Source organism: Anguilla anguilla, chromosome 6 (genome assembly GCF_013347855.1).
Source record: "Anguilla anguilla isolate fAngAng1 chromosome 6, fAngAng1.pri, whole genome shotgun sequence".
Classification (NCBI taxonomy): domain Eukaryota; kingdom Metazoa; phylum Chordata; class Actinopteri; order Anguilliformes; family Anguillidae; genus Anguilla; species Anguilla anguilla.
In genome coordinates this window covers 6310825-6332914 of record NC_049206.1, presented here as the reverse complement: position 1 = coordinate 6332914, position 22090 = coordinate 6310825, and the positions used below count along the sequence as shown (strand labels likewise).

Below are 22090 nucleotides of genomic sequence, written 5' to 3'. Positions count from 1 at the left end.
AGCACACATATACAACACACACATACATGCACATACATACATACAGCACACATATACAACACACACATACATACATACACCACACATATACAACACATACATACATGCACATACATACATACAGCACACATATACAACACATACATACATGCACATACATACATACAGAACACATATACAGCACATACATACATACACCACACATACATACATACAGCACACATATACAACACATACATACATGCACATACATACATACAGCACACATATACAACACATACATGCACATACATACATACAGCACACATATACAGCACATACATGCACATACATACATACAGCACACACATGTACAACATACATATACCCATATACAATTCATACACACATATATATATAAACAACATGCACACACACAGAAATTGCTCAATGAACACAAAAAAACAGTCTCACAAACACACATTCTGTCATTAACACACACACACGCAGTACTCACTCGCTCCGCTCCCTATGGTCCGGTGGAACAGCTGAGACATGCGGGGCCCCAGGGGCCCAAACAGGTGAGGAGGGAGGCCCCGGGCCTCCAGGAGAGCTGCAGAGAGCAGAGACCACAGTCAGGGGCCCCGAACCACTGCGGGACAACCGGGGCCTTCCATAACACAGACACACAGCCGGGACGGACAGACGGACGGACAGACAGCTGGGAGGGACAGAAGGGTGGATGGATGGACGGACGGACGGACGGACAGACAGCTGGGAGGGACAGAAGGATGGATGGACGGACGGACAGACAGACGGACAGACAGCCGGGACAGACAGATAGACAGGCACACAGCTGGGAGGGACAGACAGCAGGGAGGGACAGATGGATGGATGGACGAACGGACGGACAGACAGACAGACAGCCGGGACACACAGATAGACAGCCTACCCTGCAGCCGGCCCATCTCAGAGTCCTCCGACTCGCTCTCTCCGGAGGTGGCCACGCCCACGGCACCTGCCACAGAAGCGGAGGCTGGAAGGAGATTGGGGAGGGGGGGGGGCGGTAGAGAAAAAAAGAGGGCAGCAAGGAGAGAGAGAAGGGGGGAAGAGAGAGATAGAGAGAAACGGACAGGGACAATGAGATGCAAATTCAGCCCTAGTACAGACAAGGAGGAGAGGGTTAAAGATGGCAGCATAGGGAGGAAACAGCTCAGCTTCCTCTACAGGCGTAACAGCCTAGCGGAGATGCTCAAAATGATCAGCGATTATCACTGAACACAGGGAGGTCCTGTTGGCCCGTTCCTTTACAGGAAGTAATCTTCTTGAGAGTTCCTGCTGGTTCACTCAAGGGATTTAAAACGCAAGTCTAGGAGGCCCACAGTGTGACCCGTGCTCAGCCCCTCCCTACCTGCAGCAGTGTGGTCATGTGACCCGTGCTCAGCCCCTCCCTCACGCAGCGGTGTGGTCATGTGACCCGTGCTCAGCCCCTCCCTACCTGCAGCAGTGTGGTCATGTGACCCGTGCTCAGCCCCTCCCTACCTGCAGCAGTGTGGTCATGTGACCCGTGCTCAGCCCCTCCCTACCTGCAGCAGTGTGGTCATGTGACCCGTGCTCAGCCCCTCCCTACCTGCAGCAGTGTGGTCATGTGACCTGCGCTCAGCCCCTCCCTACCTGCAACAGTGTGGTCATGTGACCCATGCTCAGCCCCTCCCTACCTGCAGCAGTGTGATCATGTGACCCGTGCTCAGCCCCTCCCTACCTGCAGCGGTGTGGTCATGTGGCCCATGCTCAGCCCCTCCCCCACGCAGCGGTGTGGTCATGTGACCCGTGCTCAGCCCCTCCCCCACGCAGCGGTGTGGTCATGTGACCCGTGCTCAGCCCCTCCCTACCTGCAGGCCTCTGCGACGCGTCCTCGCTGCGTGCGCCGGAGGAGTTGGCTCCGTCCAGGTTGTTGTCCGAGTCGGCCATTTTCTCCTGCGTGCAAGCGTCGGCCGCCCCGCGCTTGCCCGGGCCTGAGCCTCGCCGACTGCGACAGGACAGAGCGCCCCCATCAGGACACTGTCGCCATGTACCGTTCTCCCCACATCCAGCAAACCTGCACACAGCCTACATACCATCTCCTAAAGCACTGCACTACAGTCTCTAGTGTCACACACTTTCTTATTGTGTTCGTTGAGCTTTAAATACCACACAGCCGGTTCAAAAAAAATTCAGCACCAAGCTGGTATCAAGAAAAGCTACGGTTAGCTGGTTGGACTGATAATGGACACAATATCAATAGTACATCTTGGAAGAACGGCAGACAAAGGCAGGCGAATGGTTTTAACTGGCAAAGTCTTATTGGATGTTTTTGGTTAGACATATTTTTAGGCGGCACACATTCCCCAATAATGTCCAAACGTTATTCTGTAATTTACGTAAATTAGGAAAATGATATTAATTAAGTATTTAGCACTGGAGGTGACTGTAAAATGGTGGAGTTATGACTAATAACACAACCTTCCCACAACAGCTGCAAATGAGTCTGTTAATGAGCGTGCTCAGTACCTGGTGCTGGCACAGGACCCCGTGGTCCTCTGTCGTGTGCTCCTCCGATAGCTAGGGGGCTCCACTGGAGGGAGTTCAGCTGGGGGGGACACGTTGCGCTTCTTACTGGACTTCCTCAAGCCTGGAGAGGGAGCACTCTGTGTCAGCAAAACAGGTATAAACCAAACGCTACGGCTAATTACACTCTGCTCTACAACACACACATCCCACTCTTCAGCAGGACCCGCCCCTGTTAACGCCACTTCCAGGAGGACACTCACTGGCTAGCTTGGCCTGCAGTCCCGAGGGGCCTGGTTTGGGGGCGTCCAACTTGGAGGACCCGGGCAGGGACAGCCTGGGCCTGGGCAGGTTGACCTTGGGGCCGAAGCGCGCCCACTCGAACCTGGAGCCGCCGGCGACCCGGGCCTGCTCCCTGTCCCAGACGGCGGCGCGGCGGGGGCTGGGGCTGGAGGCCGAGCGGGACCGGCGCGCCTTGCCGGGGTCCGTCCCCTGCTTGAGCCGCGCGCCCGGCGGGGGGGGGGCTGCCGTCGTCGCCGCCGCCGCCGCCGAAGAGGACGAGGAGGACGAGGAAGTGGAGGAGGAGGAGGAGGACGAGGAGGACGTGGAAGAGGTGGAAGAGGAGGCGTCCGTCACTGCGCTGCACCCGGCTCTGGCTGAGGCCGCCGGTTTGGAATCCAGCTTGGCGGATTTGGCAGACCGGGCCTCTGCCGCTCGGCGGGCGCCAGCCTTCCCCCCGCCGGCCCCGCTCCTCCTGCTCCGGGCGGGCCGCTCGGCCGCCGGCGCTCTCCTCTCTCTGGCCGCCGCGGCGCTGCTGGGGGGCGGGGGCTTCGGGGGCGGGGCCTTGGGTTTCTTGGCGGGGCCGGCGGGGGAGGGGCAGCCGCCGTGTTCCGGAGCGGCGATGCGCTTGAGCCCGCGGGCGCGCCCTCTGCGGGACGCTGGCACGGCCTTGTCCCGCTCCGAGCCCTCTCCTTCCCCGGGGTCCTCCTTCAGGTGCACCGAGGCCAGGGCCAGGGAGAGGCCGCTCCTGAAAAGCAGAGAGGTCAGCCCGTAGCTCCACCCCCAACACGCTCACTCAAGCCCTCCAATCAGAAACGAGTTCAAGCACAGGACAATGTCAGAAACCAGGGCTGCCCAACCCCGTTCCTGGAGATCTACCCTCCAGTAGGTTTTCACTCCAACCCTGATGTGGCACACCTGATGCTAATTATCAGCTCAAGGAGATCTCTAGCGGTTGAATGAGGTCTGCCTTGCCAGGGCTGAACTGAAATCCATCAGGACAGTAGATCTCCAGGAACTGGGTAGGGCAGCCCTGTCATAAACCATATCAGCAACAAGCTTAAGTACTTCGGACTGACGCAACTACTCAAAAATACTCCCCTTCAGCGTGCCGCTTACACATGATAATATGCAGCATAGCACTGCTATCCACAATGGCCCTTGTGGGACGAACTGCAGCGCAGCCAATTTATGCAATCTGACGTCCAGCTAACCTTGGCTAACCTTTACTGCGCGCACGACAGTGTCTCCTGAATAGGTGAAGGTGAATGGGATGGCAGTGGGATAGGCAATCGAATGGCAGACGACCACACACGCGCTCCCAACCCACCTTCCCGCGACTGAGTGGCCCTGTGGTTTGGATGCAGCAGTGTTCCTCTGTGAGCGTCGCAGTAACCCCCCTGGATTGGAATTAGGCCGGTCGGACATAGGCGCCGCTCTCCTGAAGGGACATACCCTTTCTAGACACTACCACTCTCTGGTGGGGGGGGGGCGGGGCGGGATGGGGGGGGTTGGGGGAGTGGGGGGGGGGGGGTAGGGGGGAGAGGCAGTGTGGCGTTAGCAAATTCGCGGTGTGACTCCATAAAAACATTCCACAGGACAGGCAGACAAGAGTAGGTCTCAGGAAAACACGAAGACAAACCGAAGACGACAGAAACGAGGACACGTCATTCCGTAAAATGGGAAAGTGAAGCCAAGAGATTCTAAATGCACAAATCCCCAATTGACCAACTCGTAAAATCTAAACGCCATTCTACTAAATGAATCGAGCAGTCAATTTGTAAATGTAATATGTCGTTATCACGCAGAGAGCAAAAAAAAAGAAAAAAGAATTTAACTGAAAGGTTAAAGACCTGAACAAACTTGGCTTTGATTAGCGTGTAGATTGGGCATATGGGTGGATTATTACATTAAGTCTAATGGAGGAACCCAATTAGCATCCAATTAGCATGTGGGGGAAAAAAGCCAACGGGCCTTAAGAAGAACGTCCCAGAGACCAAGGCTGGGAATCGGTGTTCTGAACAGTCCCCTATCCCCTAGAGAACTTTAGGTAAGGAAGCCAGATCACGCCTAATGAAAAATGTCACATCGAGTCAAAACACAGTTTGGCTGCAACCGAGCCGATTGCCAAGGATTCTTGCGCTGGAAATACCAACCACCCCTCCACACCCACACACTTTTATCTGTCAAAAGAAACGCTCAACAAACTAGACAGACTCGTATGAGAGGAGGGGGGCCTGCATTTTGCTCGTTTCGCCAGCACAGCGCTCTATTTTTAAATAGTGGATGTGAAATAAGGACAGGGGCAGTCTGCGCAAGGTCACAAATAACATCATTAGCCTACTGCCAGTTCGCAACATGCTAAGAAAGTAAACACACACACAGAGGCAGGCAGACGCACACACACTGGAGCACTGTAACGCAGTCTAACATCACCAACTGTGGTTTGGTGAAAGCAAATAATTTATAACCGGTTCCCTTTCAGTGACGCACAGTACAACCCTTTCCCAGTGCTTCTTATAGGGATTACTATGACGCTTTACTTAGAACAAGATGCAGCATCCCGGCTAGCTTGGGCAACAGCCAAACTGCCCTACATACAGTCCACTGTATCGTTTACAGTTGTCAAAGTATAAACCTCCTTGCTGTCCTAAGGCAGTGTCCTTAAGCCGTAGGTAGCCGGACAACAAGCAAGCGACACAGTCTGTCCTTTGTTTATTCCTGTATATTTACAGCATATATATATATATATATATATATATTCCAAATTAAACATATAGTTACCGTTGTAAGCAGAAAATATACATAAACAAACGTGTAACGAGTCCCCGTCTTTGTTTAGCTCTTCGCCTTATTTTTAGTAAAATAAACAGCACAACTGGCAACTGGCGAATTATCAATTTCTAGCTAGCTATCTATTTCGGTGTGAAATATTTAAGGTCGCTGGCTATATTCACATTTAGAAAGCTAACAGTTGGTTAGCTAGTTTGCTAGCAGTAGTCTAGATCTATATCAGGTCGAGAGAATTTGTTTTCTCGGTCGCGAGATCGGTTTCTCGGTCGGTTGCTTTGCTATGATCATAATAGACTAGTAGCGATACAGATCCAGCTATCGTAACGTTGACATTCGTGGCCTTGACCACTGACATATTAGCTAGCTTGGTTGTCACGTAGCAGGCTAGCCAGTCCCGTCAACCATCGTCAAAGCAACTGCATCGTGCTGTAGACAAGAGTGTGTCTGGGTCGCTTGAGGAAACGTGCCCCGCCGGATCGAATGCATATCCCCGTTTCATACTTACTTCTCGATCAGTTGCTATTTAGCGTTGGAAGCAGGGTAGTTACTGAACAGTCCTTCACGGCTAAGCTACGTTATGTTAGCTAGACAGGACGTTAATATTTATGCGCTGTCACTGTAGGCGCTTATCGATTCGTTTTCACTTAGCCACGCAAACAAACACACTGACCACCAGCTAACTAGATACATGTCTAGCTAAGCTATTTGGACACTAGCTACCTAAGTTAGCCTGCCAACAAGCTAGCTGGGTCCCATTATCATCGCAATCCTATGACGTGACCAGTAAAGCAGACTGGTAGCTAGCTAGCCTAGTTTGTTGATTTCAATTTAGAAATGTACGAACCAGCTACCTAGCAAGCGGTTTAAAAACATTTGCGATTCAATATGCTATCGATAACAATTACACTCACTTATCACGGGATGGGCTTCTTCTTTTTATTACTGACAGAGGAAAACTGTTTGCCTTTTAAGCTCACTCTCGAATGGCAAAGACAACAGAAAAAACGCAATGGCCTCTGAACCATTTTCTTTGCTCGCATCACATAAAAATATCAGGAAGGCAGGAGCAGGATTCGAGAGATGACGACTGGAATCCATATTTTCACGGAAATGTATATGCTTGGCTTCACTTAAAACTAAATATCTAACAGTTGTACCACGAGAGAATGAGATGTTACTGAAGGTTTTGGTAGATGATATTATTACCTATTTATTCCAGTGTTGTAGTTGTTAACAGACAGTGCAGCAGCTTCTCTCTGCTTTCAGCTTCCCATCAGCTGAGGGACCTGCAACTGCAATGTCCTTCCGCTGATTAAACCTGATCTTCCGATGGGAACTACTTTGTATGAATACAGTACACCAGATTAAGCATTGTTTCAAATACATTTAATACAGATGTCGCGTAACATAACCGGTTATATAGCTATTGCATTATTAAATAGCATATCGTAAAACTACAGTTCGTTTCCCTAATCCATGGCACAATGTATGACAAATACCCGTCCGCAGGGTTATGACCCCTAATCTTGACAAGTGTTTACGGGATTATTTGCGTTTTTGTATATTTTTTTCTATTATTTACATTATACTACAATTGCACTAGCACGATTACGAGTACTGTGTAAATGACGATATTTAAATAGTTTGTTAAAATTTCCTAGTTTCCTTCTCATGTGTTCCGTTGTTCTCTTCGTTGTCATAGCAACTTAAAGCGTCAAAAATGGCGTCTCTACTAGAAGATAAATTATTTGAAGTTAGCGGGCAAGGTGCTGCTCCCAATAAAGACTTTTATCAATTTGTGATTACAAAAACTGAGGTAAGTGACGTCTCTTTTTTAAACAGTCTACTCGTTGTTGAAATCTGATAATATTTTAAGTGGATATTACAAATTGAGTTGTAGACATGAGTAGTTGACTTCTGACTTCCCCTCTGATGATATCTAGTCTATCTAACGTCAACCTGGTCACACACACTGTTGCTAATTCGAAAACGTACAGCCACACAGCTAAGTAATCGTCCGGTAAGACTGAACAGAGGCGAATGCTGTTACCTCCAATAATAGATCGACATTTTAACTCACAAAGTTTAGTGTGGTTGCTAATGTACGCATTCAGCTTCCATAAAGTTGTGTTGTGGTTAGTCCAACTGCTACTTTAGCGTGTTTGATAAGTTTCAGCTTAGAACTGGAACTGCAAAGTAAATGGAGAGAGCTACGTGGAATTAATTTATATGAATATGATTGGACATGAACGCAAAATAAATATTGGTCTTGATTTTAATGTCTATATCGCGATACACCAAATGGGGGCATCTTGATGGAACTGTTAAAATGGCGTATCAAGCTACATCATATCTTTAGCGAACTAAACAAAAATGTAATTCATTATGAATATGTACCAATAGGTGATCTGGAGGTTCTGGAAAATTTCTGTGCGCAGTGAATTTCGGAAAACGCGGCCAGGGGAACTGAAGCAACCCCATGAGTACTATTTGCATGACAGCCAGCTTCAGCGTAAGATTTTTTTCCCATCTCAAGCACCCAATCACCTGCATTCATGTTGTATAATTTAAGATCCAATAATAAAGTAAGAAAAGAACATAAAAAAAAAAAAGATCTCCTATTTTAGGACAAGGATTGTCTGACCTCAATCAGTGAATTCCTCTATTGATTATGTGTTTGTTTGTTTTTTTGTTTGTTTGTTTGTTTGTTTTGGATTATGACTTCAGCATAACCAGTGAGGTTTTTAGAACCTATAACTCTCTTAACCTCCTTAGTATGATGTATGGTATAGATGTATGACTGAGCTGCCTGAAGGCGCACATAGGCCGAGCTGTATATTTTAAGCAGGGCGATGAGATTTCATGCCTGCCAGCACACAGTTTACAGTTTATGTGAACCTGTGAAGCAGCATCGGTGGTGGGGTTTTGTGTCCGAGCCCTCGTCGTGCTTGTGCAGGTGCGATGTGGTGTTTGTGGGCCAGCAGGTGTGTGCTGAGATTTGGTGTTTGGTGTCCAGACCAGGTGAAAGTGGTGTTCGGCGAAAACGTCCTGCTGTACACCCAGGGCCTGTGCAGCGGGAATTTCGACTATCTGGCGCGCCTCTCTGACCGCCTGCTCCTCCGCGTCCTCTCCTTCCTGGAGCTGGAGGACGTGCAGCAGCTCAGGTGCACCTCCCGCAAGTTCCAGAAGGTGAGGCCTCCATGGGGGAGCCCCCTTTCCTCCGGTCAGAGCAATGCCAGTGGATTTCTCAGGAATAAACACAGGCAAAGTAACCTGTGTGCGTGTGTGCGTGTATGTGCGTGTGTGTGCTTGTGTGTGTGTATGTGTGTGTGTGTGTGTGTGTGTGTGCGTGTATGTGCGTGTGTGCGTGTGTGTGTGTGCATGTGTGCGCGTGTGTGTGTGTGTGTGTGTGCGTGTGTGTGTGTGTGTGTGTGTGTGTGTGCGTGTGTGTGTGCGTGTGTGTGTGTGTGTGTGTGTGTGCGTGTGTGTGTGCGTGTGTGTGTGTGTGCTTGTGTGTGTGTATGTGTGTATGTGTATGTGTGTGTGTGTGTGTGTGTGTGTATTCCAGCTGTGTGACTCGGAGCAGTTCTGGGAGCAGGCTGTTAGATCACGCTGCGACACGGTCACGGTGGAGATGGGCTCTCTGGCCAGGGAGTTGGGCTGGAAGAAGGTGTTCTTCACCAACAAGCTGCAGCTGCAGAAACAGATCAGCCGCCGAAGGCAGAAGCAGGAGAATGTGGGCACAGACGCAGATGTCATGTGACCGTGTTCCCTCCAATCGGGGCCTCGATCAAGGAAGGCCCGTGGGAGATGAATTGACAGTGTTCGGTTTGACCCTGATTTCTTTGTGCCTGAGATAAGTTATCATCCTTTCCGAGTTAATACTTACAGCCGTTCTTGCTATTTACATGGGGACTTAATTTACAATTAACTGAAATTGTTTTAAAAATGTACTCAATTGTAATTTCTCAGTTCTGAAGCTCTGAGTGGAAGCTTCTAACATCAAATTTTTAAAAAGATTTTAACCAAATGCCTGTAAATATAATTTTTCAATTTGTGTGCAAGTCATATCTTGGTTTGTGTCACAAAAGCTTTGAAGTTAAATCATTTGTTTTCATTAAAGAAACCTGTTCCTCTTCTAACCTTTTGTGCCACAGAATGTGAAGTTCTTGCCATATCCTTTTGGTGTTTGTGATTGTCACCCTTGTATATCCTGTAAACTTTTTTTATTTGGATAATAAAGTTTCTTTTTTAAGTCTTTTTCTTCTCTCTGTTTGCTTGCCATTGATTTCTTTCGAGCCTTACAGACATATTACAGTACACGGTGCTTTGCGTTAAGTCAGTCACAAAGATTGTTCATGATGATTCGATTGTGTAAATATCCATTTAGGCTAATATGCAACTATAAACATGAACCCATGTTTGATTTAAAAGTGGATAATTGTTTCTCAGCATTGCTACTTGTCGTGTTCAATGACTGTTGAATCAACATCTACTCAAAATTAAACCTTCTGCTTCCATCTAGTGGCAGAATGCAAACACATAAATGCAGCGCACATGAATTTGTGTTCGCAAAACAACGACCTCAACATTTTACATTAAAGTTTACACTATTAATATGATTTTTGTTCTCATTACATCGCTGCGTTTATCTGTGAAATGGCTTGTGTTACGTTTGGCTGATGTTCTACAAGACGAACCTTAAATTAACTTTTGCGACGACTCCTGAAGTTTTTTTGTGTCCTCTGCCACCCTTTTACTGTCTCTGAATGTGAAGAGGTAGAGCGAACAAGTGAGCTGCCAATCAATCATCTGCTATAACTCAGTTTTAATGTGTGTGGGATGTGTTGCATTCTTTTAAAAACAATCTTGACTTGAAAACTTTCCTCGCCGTGTCTTTCTCAGTTCAAACCAAGCTGATTGGTCCACCCGTGTAAAGGGATAGTTAGCTTTCGATAATTTTTTTGTTAAAAATGTTATTTCAGTTTCATTGTATGTTTTCATTGGCCCAGACAGATTTTGGCTTTTGTGTGCGGTGAGGTTTCTGTTCATCTGCAGGCATCACAGTTGCAGGTAGAGAGAGAGAGAGCGTGATACTTCCAGAGGAGAAAAACTCAGCACCCATCAAGCCTCTGGAGGGACAACATCCCTGTACAAGTTGCTTTAGAGTTACTGAAAGCGTGTTATCTTGCTTTAGGCCACACACTCCCCCCCCCCCCCCCCCCCCAATGCCTCTATATCTGCTATTGCTTGTAAAGCCAAGCAAAATAATCAGAAACACTTTTAAATATCAAAAACATCTAATGAAATGTAAAACAATTTGTGCAGTACATCCAGCCATCATCTATACCCGCTTATCCTGGGCACGGTCGTGGGCGGTGCTGGAGCCTATCCCAGCATGCATTGGGAGAGAGGCAGGAATACACCCTGGACAGGGCGCCAATCTGTCACAGGCCATGCACACCATTCACTCACACACTCATACACCTAAGGGCAATTTAGAGTCTCCTGCATGTCTTTGGATTGTGACAGGAAACCGGAGTACCCAGAGGAAACTCACACGGACACAGGAAGAACATGCAAACTGGAAACGGACAGGCCCAGGCCGGATTCGACCTTCTTGGACCTTCTTGCTGTGACCTTGTGTGAGGCGGCAGTGCTACCCTCTGCACCACCACGCCACTTGCGCAGTACAATAAAAACGAAATATTTGGTATCTATTTTGGTTTATATCTGTGGTGCAGTATATACTCCTGCCCTTGAAGACCCTGAAATGTGCAGGCTTCCATTGTCAGTCAGCTCTGATTAATTCACCAAACAGAGCAATTTGTTACACTGTTGTCACGCAGTGTGTGCACACACCACAAAGACAATACTTAAAGATTTATTTTTGAGAGATAGGAAAAATAACCAAACTCCACTCTTGCTTCAGACCTGAAGAAATCCACGGGTGTTTCAGTCAATCCTTCCACTGGGAGAAGACAACTCAATGCTATGGATCTGAAAGGATGTGTAACTGTGAAAAAGCCACCATTGAGAAAAAGGAACAAAAGAGTTGATAATTTGCACTAGTACACTGAAACTGGACACCTGATTTTTATGGACCGATGAGTCTAAATTAGAGATTTTCGGAAGTAAGAGAAGGCAGTATGTACGCTGTCAAAGCAATGAAAGACTCTCAGAAGCATATCTACAACCATCAGTCAAGCATGGTGGAGGGCTTGGGGAAGTGCAGTGCAAGTTTGGGGTTGTATAACAACATCTGGAGGTGATTTTGTTTCGACTGAAGGCATCACAAATGCTGATAAATACAAACAAATAACATATGCCATACCCACTGGAAAATGTTTGATCGGGAGAAATTTAATTCTACAGCACGATAATGACCCCAAGCACACTGCTGAGAAGATCAAGCTGCTGGTGTTCTATGAACAATGGTCTGGCCACCCCAGGGTCCAGACCGCGTAATGAAATGCACTAAAAGTAATTTAGTTCCATTATAAACCAAGAAACCGTTTGCCATTCTCAAGTCAAAGGTTGTCCGTTAATGCTAACTTTTGGTGCTGTTGTTCCTGGCCATTATCATTTTCAGTTTTTGTCCTGGCTCTGTGTCTGGCTCAAGTAAAGTCTGGGGGGGGAAAAATGCGTTTTGCTTCATGTGAGGACGACAGCTGGATTTTTCACACGACTGATTTTCTGTCTGCTCTCTCTCTCTCTCGCTCTCTGTCTGACAGATAGGGAAAGGGCACGAGTATCCAGAAAAGAAACCTCCTTTTAGAAGGGACAGAACATTTTGTTCTCACACAGAGCAGAGTGGCTATGTTCTTTATCACAGGCTTGACATGATATTGGTCTCATTATGATACACACACACACACACATACGTGCACACACACACACACACATACAGTACACAAACATGTGCACAGTACGCAAACCTGCACACACTCACAAGCAAACCCAACGATAGCAGGAAGAGAATGATGACTGACAGAAAACACTTCCTGTTTGTTCTTAGTTTACCATCCTGCTCTTTACAGAGCACTCTCTTTATTTGTTTATTCATTATATTTCAACGACACGTCCCATTTTAATATTAATTATCAGCACCCTCATATTGTACATTTCTCCAGGTCGTAGTTCCATTGATATGAGTCTGTTGGACCACTGCCTCTTCCTCCTTCGCTGCGCACACTTTGATTCATTGGTTGGAGCGTTGAAAACAAAAGGCCAAACAAAAAGGTTCCCTGTGAATGCAGACCACTGCAGTCTATGCTAATGCCGATGACTGGATTTATTGAGCTGTGTGTGAGAGCCACAGTGAGGTCTGACTGCCACCATAACTGCTGATAAGAGTAACTACAAGGGAGGGAAAAACCATCATTCAGATGACCCCCCCCCCACCACCCCCCCGGAGGAGGGACAGGAATTACCCAGAAGGCCCATGGTACGGGGAAGCACCCCCCCCCCATCACCTCCACACTGAAGGGGACCCATTTAAATGGATTACGATTATGTAACCATGTAAAAAAAAAAAAAAGAAAAAAAAAAGAAACCTTTCCACATTCTCAGTGGACTGTACCACATAGACGGGGACTGTGGTTTAATCGTTCTCCTGTTTACCTTTCGCAGTCTCTCTCTCTCTCTCTCTCTCTCCCCCTCCCTCCCTTCCTCCTAAGTGGGTGGATTCCTGGCAGACTGACAGGCCTGTGTCATGCGGCACTGGCTGGCTTGTGCGCAGCTGTAGGCTCGCGAACAAACGACTCCTATTTCTCTCTCTCTCTCTCTCTCTCTCTCCCCCCCTTTCTCTCTCTCACTCTCTCTCCCCCCCCCCCTTTCTCTCTCTCTCTCTCTCTCTCTCTCCCTCTCCCTGCAGCGCTCTGTCAGGCCTGGGTCAGTGAGGCAGGCCGCGGGAGGAAGAGCAGAGCGGCAGTCTGGTAGTCAGGGACGACGGGAGTGGGCAGGACCGTGGCTTCGTAGGCCTCGCTCGCTCGCTCTCTCTCTCTCTCTCTCTCTCTCTCGCTTACGCAACGTCTCGTTCGGCCCAGGCGGCGGTGACTCCTCTCTCCGTACGGGGGACACAATGTGGGTAACTACGGTGGCAGCTGTTTTTGTGTTTTTTTTGTTTTTGTTTTTTTTGTCTGTGCGCGCGTGTGCTGTGCGAGCGAGCGTGCGTGTGTGTGTGTGTGGTGTTTGTGCGGTTTTTCTCTGTGCGTTTGCGCGCGTCGGGCCTGTGCTGTGCTTCTCTCGCGGCACGTCCGCCGCTCCTGTGTGTCGCTCGGTAAGGGCCGCGCGTCGCCGTCCCTTTAAGCTGACAGCAGCACGGCGACGGCTATCGCTGCTACCAGGCCCGTGTGCGTTAGCGTGCACGTTAGCGTGCGTGTCTGTGTGCGTTAGCGTGCGTGTTAGCGTGCGTGTCTGTGTGCGTTAGCATGCGTGTCTGTGTGCGTTAGCATGCGTGTCTGTGTGCTTGTCTGTGTGCGTTAGCATGCGTGTCTGTGTGCGGTTAGCATGCGTGTCTGTGTGCGTGTCTGCGTGTTTGCGTGCGTGTCTGTGTGCGTTAGCATGCGTGTCTGTGTGTGGTTAGCATGCGTGTCTGTGTGCGTTAGCGTGTGTGTCTGTGTGCGTGTCTGCGTGTTTGCGTGCGTGTGTGTCCGTTTGTGTATTTGTGCACGTGTGGCTACGCCAGGGCGTCGCAGACGGACGCTCGTTTTGGCTCCTGGCTGCTGAGCGGACGCCCCAGGGCCTCACACGCGCGGAAACGCGCGCAGACGGAAAGACGGACGGATACAGACAAACTGAAAGCAGGACGGTTTGTTAAATGTCCTGCAGCTGATCTGGGCTGGTGTACGGGGGCCAGAGGGCAACAGAGGGGGAGTCTGGGATACCTTGAGCGCTGAAGAGACAGGGGAAGGGGGGCGGGGCGCTCTGTTTCTCTAACGCTCAGCCAAAACAGCCGCCATGTTCGCCGTTCCTCTTCGGTCTTTTCCGCCGTAGGCCCCGTTTTATTGTTCCTGCGATGTTCGCCACCTGCTGCAGCTTGTTTCCGACCACTCAGATTTTCACAGGCACGTGAGCCTGCGTTCGGTCAGGGAGAGCGCCATCGTGCTAACGGGCTTCAGTTCAGAGATTGATTCACGCGCTCCTTTTGTGAGTCGCTCTTGTTTGTCTCGTTCGTTTCACCTCCGTTCACCTGAAAAAAAACTCGACTGGGCAGCTGCGTTTACAGAGTTTTGTCTTTTTTTTTTTTTTTTTTTACCTTGAAGTGAAATCTTTAGCGGACTGAAAATTTGTAATGTCATGGGGAAAATGTCACTTCGCCGTCCAAAAAACAGGAACTAAAGAAAGTCATACCTGTTTTTTTAAATTTATTTTTTTTTTTTTTTTTTAAACGTACCGTACTTAGCGTACAGAAAACAGAGCAAGCCGGGGGGGGGCGTGACCCCCAAAATAGCCACCGTCGGCCCGCGTAGCCTCAATAAGGCCAGGAGACTGCGTGTTGCCGTAACAACAGAGGGCTGGCAGGAGCTGTGGGGCGAGGCTGGAGATGTTTTCCCAGCAGCGTGACAAACTGCCTCAACCCCCCCAGCCCCTCCCCCGCCCCCTCCCCCCAGTCTAGCTGCCCCCCCCCCCCCCCCCCCCCCCCCCACCGGCAGAACGGGAACTCATCACAGCCCCCACGGGGATTAGAGCACGTGAAACAGAACCTCTAGCACAATGCCTACTACGTTATGACGTAAAGTTTTTAAAAACATTTCATGAAAAGGAGCAACGTTTAGCCTTTATTTGGGGATTCGATATGACACTGTAAGCGATGGCATAATAATGGTGAAATGTTCAGCGGTAACCGCTGTTTAACAGAAGCGCTGCCCGGGGGGGGGGATCACAGCTCACTGAAATGCATGTTGTTCCTGGCAGAGGGTCCGCCATTGGCTGAGCTAACCTAAGTTCCTGTGTTTTGGGAGGCGTCTGCGAGGGGGGTATACGTGGACAGGCGGGTACGCCATGTCCCGTTTCCGTAGTTTTTTTGGGCGTGCCACATGACTGCGGGTGGAAACCTTTGAAAAAAAAAAAAAAAAAACATCTCCGGGCCTGCATTCTGATGAGTGTGTTTGAAAGGGACTCAGGCAACCCCCGTGCACAGCTCACTGCGTATGTTCAGTATGATCCAGTGCTGTCAAACTGCTCTCAACCCTTCAGGAAGTCCTGCTCTGAACGCTTCAGACGTCCCGATCCATTATTCAGATGCTCAGGTGTGGGGTTTCAGGCACGTCTGGCTAAACCTTCTTCTGAGTGAACTCCAGTCAGGGTCAGTGGAGACCCCGTGTGTTCGCAAGACGGACATCTAAGCTAAAGCTAAGTTCACCTCAAGGTAAAAGAACAAGCTAAAGCTAAGCTGAGCCAGCACAAATAAGGAGGAGCACTTTCAGGAAGGAAATGAGTGTGATCGCACAATCAGTGTTATGTGCATGAACAGTGTTTTTTTTATCATATGATTTAAGGTCACACTTTTAGTAAAATTTTAGAACATTCAAAAAAAAAAAAAGGATTTTTGCGCATACTTGTACAGATAACTTAGTCACATTTCGCTGGTCACATCTTAACCAAAGAAATCTGTAGTGAAATTAGTTTGTTAGCGCTAATTTTGCTAATGCTAAAGTTTTTAGTAAATCTGGCTTTAGTGTTCAGATTACAAGGGACATGTTAGACCAGACATTTTCACTCCTGAGTTCGGAAAGTCTAATGGTGAAGATCAGTGCTCACTGCTGCAGCTTCTCCTATCGATTTGGGTGAGTGTAGACATGCACATTCTCTGCTCGGAAGCACACGACGCAAGGTGTGGCCTTGGCTTCTCGTCACGCCACCGTTTGCCAGCGAGACACGCCCGTGGCAAGTCAGAGGAAGGTACTTTGGGTCATTGACTGGCCTATGCTAGAGGCGGCTGTACATTGCCGTGTGGGGCTACTGGTATGGCGCGGATGAGACACCGGACTGTGGGGCCAATTCATACACTAGAGCATTGCCTTATCAAGATAAACCACCCAGCAGTCACAAATATGCGATTAGAATGTTCTTATCTGAACATTCTAATTCCGTTGTAAGAATCACGGCTGGTAAGTGAAAACAATGGAGATCTAGGACACTGACTTGGAATTTTGTAAAAAGCAATAAGCAATGCCTAATTTGTTCAAGTGCATTTAATAAAGGGAATCCTTGTTGCTATTCTCCTTCCCCCCCACAGATGGCGCTGTTGTGTCAGAGCTCTCCCATGCTGGCGGACACCACGTACAGCGGCGTGCTCCTAGGGGCCCTCTGTGACCAGCGAGCAAAGGGCCTGTTCTGTGACGTCACAATCGTGGTGGAGGACATCAAGTTCCGAGCTCACAGGAACGTGCTGGCAGCCTCCAGCGGATACTTCCGGAATGCCCTCGCCAGCCCGGACGTGTGGACGTCCGGCCAGGTGCTGGAGCTGATGGACCTGAGGTCCGAGGTCTTCGCCCGCATCCTCAATTTCATCTACAGCTCCAAGGTGGCGCTCACCAGCGTCGAGGACGTCCGGGCTCTGGTGGCGGCCGGCAAGAGGCTGGGAATCCCCTTTCTGGAGAGACTCTCGGTGTCCGAGACGCGAGCGGAACAAAGCGTCCCCCAGAACAGGACCCCCCTCTCCAACCGGACCCCGCTGGCCCCGGGATCTCACAGAGCTCGGAGAAAAACGTCCGCCAGCCGACGGGGCCCCCGCATCACCAACGCCTTCTCCATCACCGACATCGCCACCGGCGGCGATCCCTTCACGCCCCTGGACCCGCGTGCGGACGGGCAGCGATCTGTAGCCAGCATCGCGGCCAGCTGCCCCGCCCCGGACTCCACTCCGTCCACGAGTGAGACCCTGCACACTCTGGCCGACCATTCCTATGCAGTGTGCTTGGGAGAAGGAGGAGGAGGAGGAGGAGGGACCGGCGCACTCTCGCTCGTGCCCTCGAACACGCCCGGGCACAAAGAGGGGTCTGCAAACACGCACTCGCCCGTGCCAACCACGTCTACGGGGCAGGTGAGCCAGGCATGCAGCCCCCTGAAGAAGCGCCACAAGCTCTGGGGCAACCTGGATGAACGCTCACCTGGCACACCTGGCACACCTACACAGACGCCAAGCGGCACCCACAGAGTTCCTGCCCTCACATCTCCTTCTCCAGACTCCTCTTCCCCAAACCCAAAAAACACAAACACCCAGTGGACCCCTGCGTTAGACCTTCCCAAGACAGCCAAAACTCCCACGGCCATGTCGGAGCATTCTCCTGCACCCCTGCCCCTGAAGCCCGGCGAGGTAGCCCAGCACCGTGAGCCCGAGGTAGCCAGCACCCCCATGCACAGGCGCAGAACCAGGCTCCTGGGCCTCCTGTCCTGCAGGTTCTGTCACAGGAAGTTCATGCACTTGAAGAGGCTGCGCAACCACGAACAGGTGTGCACCAAGGGTCCAGACCGAAACGATGGGGCGGAGGAAGAGGAGAAGGATGCAGCGGTGAGAGGCCCCGCCTTCATCAGTGGCCCCGCCTTCGCCGCACTCCCCCCCGGCCTGTCCGACCCCCCTGCAGCGGACCTGCCGGAGATCGAGTGGGAGGTGGGGACAGGGGCGGGGCTGGGGGCGGGGCTGGGTTTGGGAAGCCGGGTGGGGCGGGGCCCCAGGAGGATGTTTCCGTGCGGCGTGTGCAAGCGGGCGTACGCCACCGTCTCCAGCCTTCGGAGGCACGAGAACGTGCACTCCTGGCAGCGGGCGTACCCGTGCCACTACTGCAACAAGGTGTTCGCCCTGGCCGAGTACCGCACCAAGCACGAGGTCTGGCACACCGGCGAGCGCCGCTACCAGTGCATCTTCTGCCTGGAGACCTTCATGACCTACTACATCCTGAAGAACCACCAGAAGTCCTACCACGGGATCGACCCGCGGCTGTCCGTCAACAGGAAGTCGGCCAACGGCGGCTTCAAGTGCAGCGTCTACCCCATCAAGCTGTACCGCCTCCTGCCCATGAAGTTCCGGAAGAGGCGCTACAGGTCCTTCGGGCAGACCTTCTCCGAGGCTCCGGAATTCGGGGGCCAAGCGTTTCCCGACCCCGTCGTCGGGAGCTGCGGCGGCTCCCCCTCGGCAGCGTTCGGAGAGGGCAAGGACGGGTCGCCCGTCTTCTCCGCGCCCCTGACCTTCATGGCCACCCCGAAGATGGTGGCGCCGGTTCAGCCTTCACGCGCGGAGGCGGAGGCGTGTTTGCGCCGGGGGGGGATGTCCCCGCCCCCTTTGCTGTTCCACAGACAAGGCGAGTCTACAGACGGCCATGGTTACACACTCCCCGAGCTCCAGCTGCAAACTGCCAGGACGTCATCTCCAATGATCCATGGCAAGGAGTTAGGCGACGGCCACCTGCCACCCGACAGCACGTCGGGATCAGGCAAAGATGCAGAACGTCGCTTATCAAATGCAGTGCGCCCACTAGAGGACGGACGCCGTATTGCGGACGGTGGCAAAATCGCGACTTACATCGCCAAGCCGGCGTGTGCGGGCCCATCGAGCGACGGCCAGGTGCCGCCGCTGTGCCAGATCACCGTGAAGATCGGCAACGAGGCCATCGTCCGCCGCAGCATCGCGGGGTCAAACCTCATCCCCAGGAAGAGGAGGCGCCATTCAACGCAGACACAGGTGGAGGGAGGCGGGGCGGGTGGAGCTGACCTTGTAGAGCGGGCTCTGAAGACACCGAGTCTTCTCCCGGGGACGAAGCAAACGATGACCTCTTTGGGAGACGCAGAGCTGTGTGACGATGGCGGCCTTTATGATGACTTGGACGAGCCGTGGCGGCCTTACTACTCGTACAAGTCGAAGAAGAAGGCGAAGAGGCTGAGGTCCAGAGACAGGAGGGGAGGCAGGCGAGCCAGACTAAGGAGGTCCACGGACAGGGAGTCAAGTCTCCAGGGGGAGGCCTACAGCCTGGAACAGAACTCGCCCTCGGCTGCAACAGACTTGCGGATCGGGGTCCGGAAGGCGACACACAGCTGTGAGGACTGTCAGAGCACCTTCTCCTGCCTGTCCACGCTACGGATGCACATGGCCGACTGTCACCCCAAGGAACGGGTACACGCTTGCCGCTCATGTGGGAAACAGCGCGCCCCGGAGGAGTTGCTGCAGGATGACAGAGAGTTTACCTGCAGTGCATGCGCAAGGGACGGCCCCCGCCCAGAGAACTCTGCTGGTGGCCCCGCCCAGGACCGCCGCTACCGCTGCTCCTTCTGCCCACAGCGATTCCTCTACCTGGCCACTAGGAGGAGCCACGAGCGGAAGCACCAGGAGAAGCACGGGAAGGGCCAGGGTTGCCAATACCTCCCCAAAATTTCCTCCCAGGGCGTCCATCAGAAGAGACACTCCATAAAAACGGAGGAGGAGGAAGTGGAGGTGCAGCAGGTGGAGGTGACGGAGAGCAAACCGACGGCCGGGGAGGAGCCGAACGTGTGGGACGACGACTCCAAGCTCGGCGTTCCCGTCACGCTAAAACTGGAGGACCAGACGGAGGCGAGCGGCGGCGACCGCGACCAGGGGTCGACGAGGAGGCCAGACCCGGTCACGCTCGGGCCAGCTCAGGACAAGGCCTGAACGGACAAACCTCTGGAGAACATTCCGGAACATTGGAAAAAAAACCCATCATTCCACAGGGCATGGGGCTTTTCCAGGGGGGGGTTCCAGCCGACAGTGGCGGATGTGCCCGCCGACTGGTTGACTCTGTGAGGAAATGGCTGTCGCGACACCACGGACGGTCCTCTGCGTTTAACCGCACGTCCAATCCCCGGGGCTCTCTCAGGCCCGGGGTCCTGCAACACCCCCCCCCCCCCCCTGCCCCGGCGGGTGTCAGCAAGGAGGGGACATGACTGGGAAACATTTGACAAAACTAAAACGACGCTGTTGCGATCCGTTAAGGGTACAAAAACTGAGGAAGCTGCTGGAGGTCCAGCAGGGAAATGGATGGGGTTTTTTTTTTTTTTTTTGAGTACTTATGACCTCACAATGGCGGTCTGTCTTTTTTCACCCGAGCTTGCTAACTGGCCTCCGTTAGACTGTTAGGCTGTTTGACTGTTCGAATTTTTTGAAAACCTGTTCTTAAACAAACAACCACAAACAGAATACCAATGGAAGACAACTATTTTTTTAACTCTGAGAATTCAATTGGTAGTTTCCTTTTTTTCACATTTTCAGAGATCATTTTATTTTTGTAATCTTTTTTAGGATTGGTAGGTTCCTCAGTAGACTCTCCGTTTTTGCAAACTATGCACATTAACGGCTTGCCATTTCAGCGCACCCAGTTGTTGATATTGGTAAGAGCTTCAATTCCCATTCTGTGTCCCTTCAACATGATTGTTTCCCAGACGTTCTTGGAACCGTTCTTGTAAACAACTTTGCCATTCGACTCTGCTAACTTGTCTTTAGCAAATCTGACGAGAACCAAATTTGTTAATAGTGTCACCGCCAAGTTTTGTGTCTTAATTTAATTCGTCTTAGGGACCCTTTCCAGCCTATAGCCAGGTTGCTGGATGCTGTTAATAATAAAAAGAAAAATATTGCAACTGTCAAAGCCTGAGTCATTTTGATTAATGGGTTTGCACTCGGGTTGTGGTTTTCTCCAGACAATACTGCAATGACCACAGGCTCATATCCCCCCCCCCCCCCCCCCCCCCCCAAAAAAAAAAAAATTTGGGAGATAACAATAGATTCAAGCACAAATCAAGATGAAGAATGCACAAATATGAGTCAATGTAAGTAAACTTGTGTATGCAATTTACTATATTGACATGGGTTTATATTTTAAAATGTCTCAATGACATTCATTCCTGTGACATAACATGCGCCTACAAAATTTGTTTTTACTTGAAAAGGCAAAAGGAAAAAGAACCCTGCAGTAGTGCTATTTAACACCATAACCTGAATTAAGAATAAATGCTCTTTTAGTTATTTTATTTTTACTAATTTATTGGTAATGTAAGTGTAGGAACACGTGGAAAATAAACATTTGAAAACATTTTATTTGTTCGTAGATTCCAAATTATTATTATTATTTTTTGAATTGCGCTTTTAAATTCAGTTTTAAGGCTTAGTGTTTCCTTTTTAGAAACGACCAAAATAAAGAGCAGCAGTACATTCCCAAGACATCTTAGCTCAAACTTTGGCTCCCTCTTGTGGAGGTTGATGGTAACCAGAATTTAATGTCAACAAAACATTTTAAACAAGATAAAAGTTATTGATTACTGCATGTTGACGCGTATTCTCTGTATATACGTAAGGGAACACTTGCCAAAATAAATAGAAATTATATCAAAATAAAAGTCACACGGTGAAACGATCTTACTGCATTCACAGCAATCCTTTGTACAAATTTGCAAAAAGTGATGCCTGATGTTTCCTGAATATTTTAGGGAACTTGGCCCTCATTAATTAATTAATTAATTTATTTATTTATTTATGTTT

General features: G+C 50.3%; 3 protein-coding genes across 7 annotated transcripts in view; 2 read left to right on the top strand and 1 right to left on the bottom strand.

The window, feature by feature from the left end:
• Positions 1–6962, bottom strand: part of LOC118229801 (E3 ubiquitin-protein ligase TRIP12-like) — a 29677-nt gene extending 22715 nt beyond the window's left edge. The window contains exons 1-7 of one of the 3 annotated variants that reach the window (XM_035422176.1): positions 6805–6962; positions 4136–4282; positions 2790–3553; positions 2530–2650; positions 1872–2008; positions 932–1015; positions 497–592 (exon numbers count right to left, since the gene is read on the bottom strand). In XM_035422176.1, coding sequence (XP_035278067.1) covers positions 497–592; positions 932–1015; positions 1872–2008; positions 2530–2650; positions 2790–3553; positions 4136–4233 — 1300 coding nt within the window. In that variant the 5' untranslated portion in view covers positions 4234–4282; positions 6805–6962. Of the gene's footprint in view, positions 1–496; positions 593–931; positions 1016–1871; positions 2009–2529; positions 2651–2789; positions 3554–4135; positions 4283–6103; positions 6121–6509; positions 6752–6804 lie in introns of those variants that run through there. The other 2 variants (XM_035422174.1, XM_035422175.1) reach the window with 2 other exon arrangements.
• On the top strand, positions 6003–9858 carry fbxo36b (F-box protein 36b). The gene is made up of 5 exons (XM_035422177.1): positions 6003–6113; positions 7301–7414; positions 8002–8110; positions 8615–8787; positions 9167–9858. The coding sequence occupies exons 2-5, from the start codon at positions 7319–7321 to the stop codon at positions 9359–9361; spliced, it is 573 nt and encodes a 190-aa protein (XP_035278068.1). The 5' UTR covers positions 6003–6113; positions 7301–7318; the 3' UTR covers positions 9362–9858.
• Positions 9859–13387: 3529 nt separating this feature from the next.
• LOC118229953 (zinc finger and BTB domain-containing protein 38-like) lies at positions 13388–21200 on the top strand. 3 transcript variants are annotated; one of them, XM_035422551.1, is made up of 2 exons: positions 13388–13683; positions 16841–21200. In XM_035422551.1, the coding sequence occupies exon 2, from the start codon at positions 16841–16843 to the stop codon at positions 20225–20227; it is 3387 nt and encodes a 1128-aa protein (XP_035278442.1). In that variant the 5' UTR covers positions 13388–13683; the 3' UTR covers positions 20228–21200. The 3 variants fall into 3 exon arrangements, with proteins under 3 accessions (XP_035278442.1, XP_035278443.1, XP_035278444.1); XM_035422552.1 differs by having other exon boundaries at positions 15799–21200; XM_035422553.1 differs by lacking the exon at positions 13388–13683 and adding an exon at positions 15246–15970.
• The last annotated feature ends 890 nt before the right edge of the window (positions 21201–22090 follow it).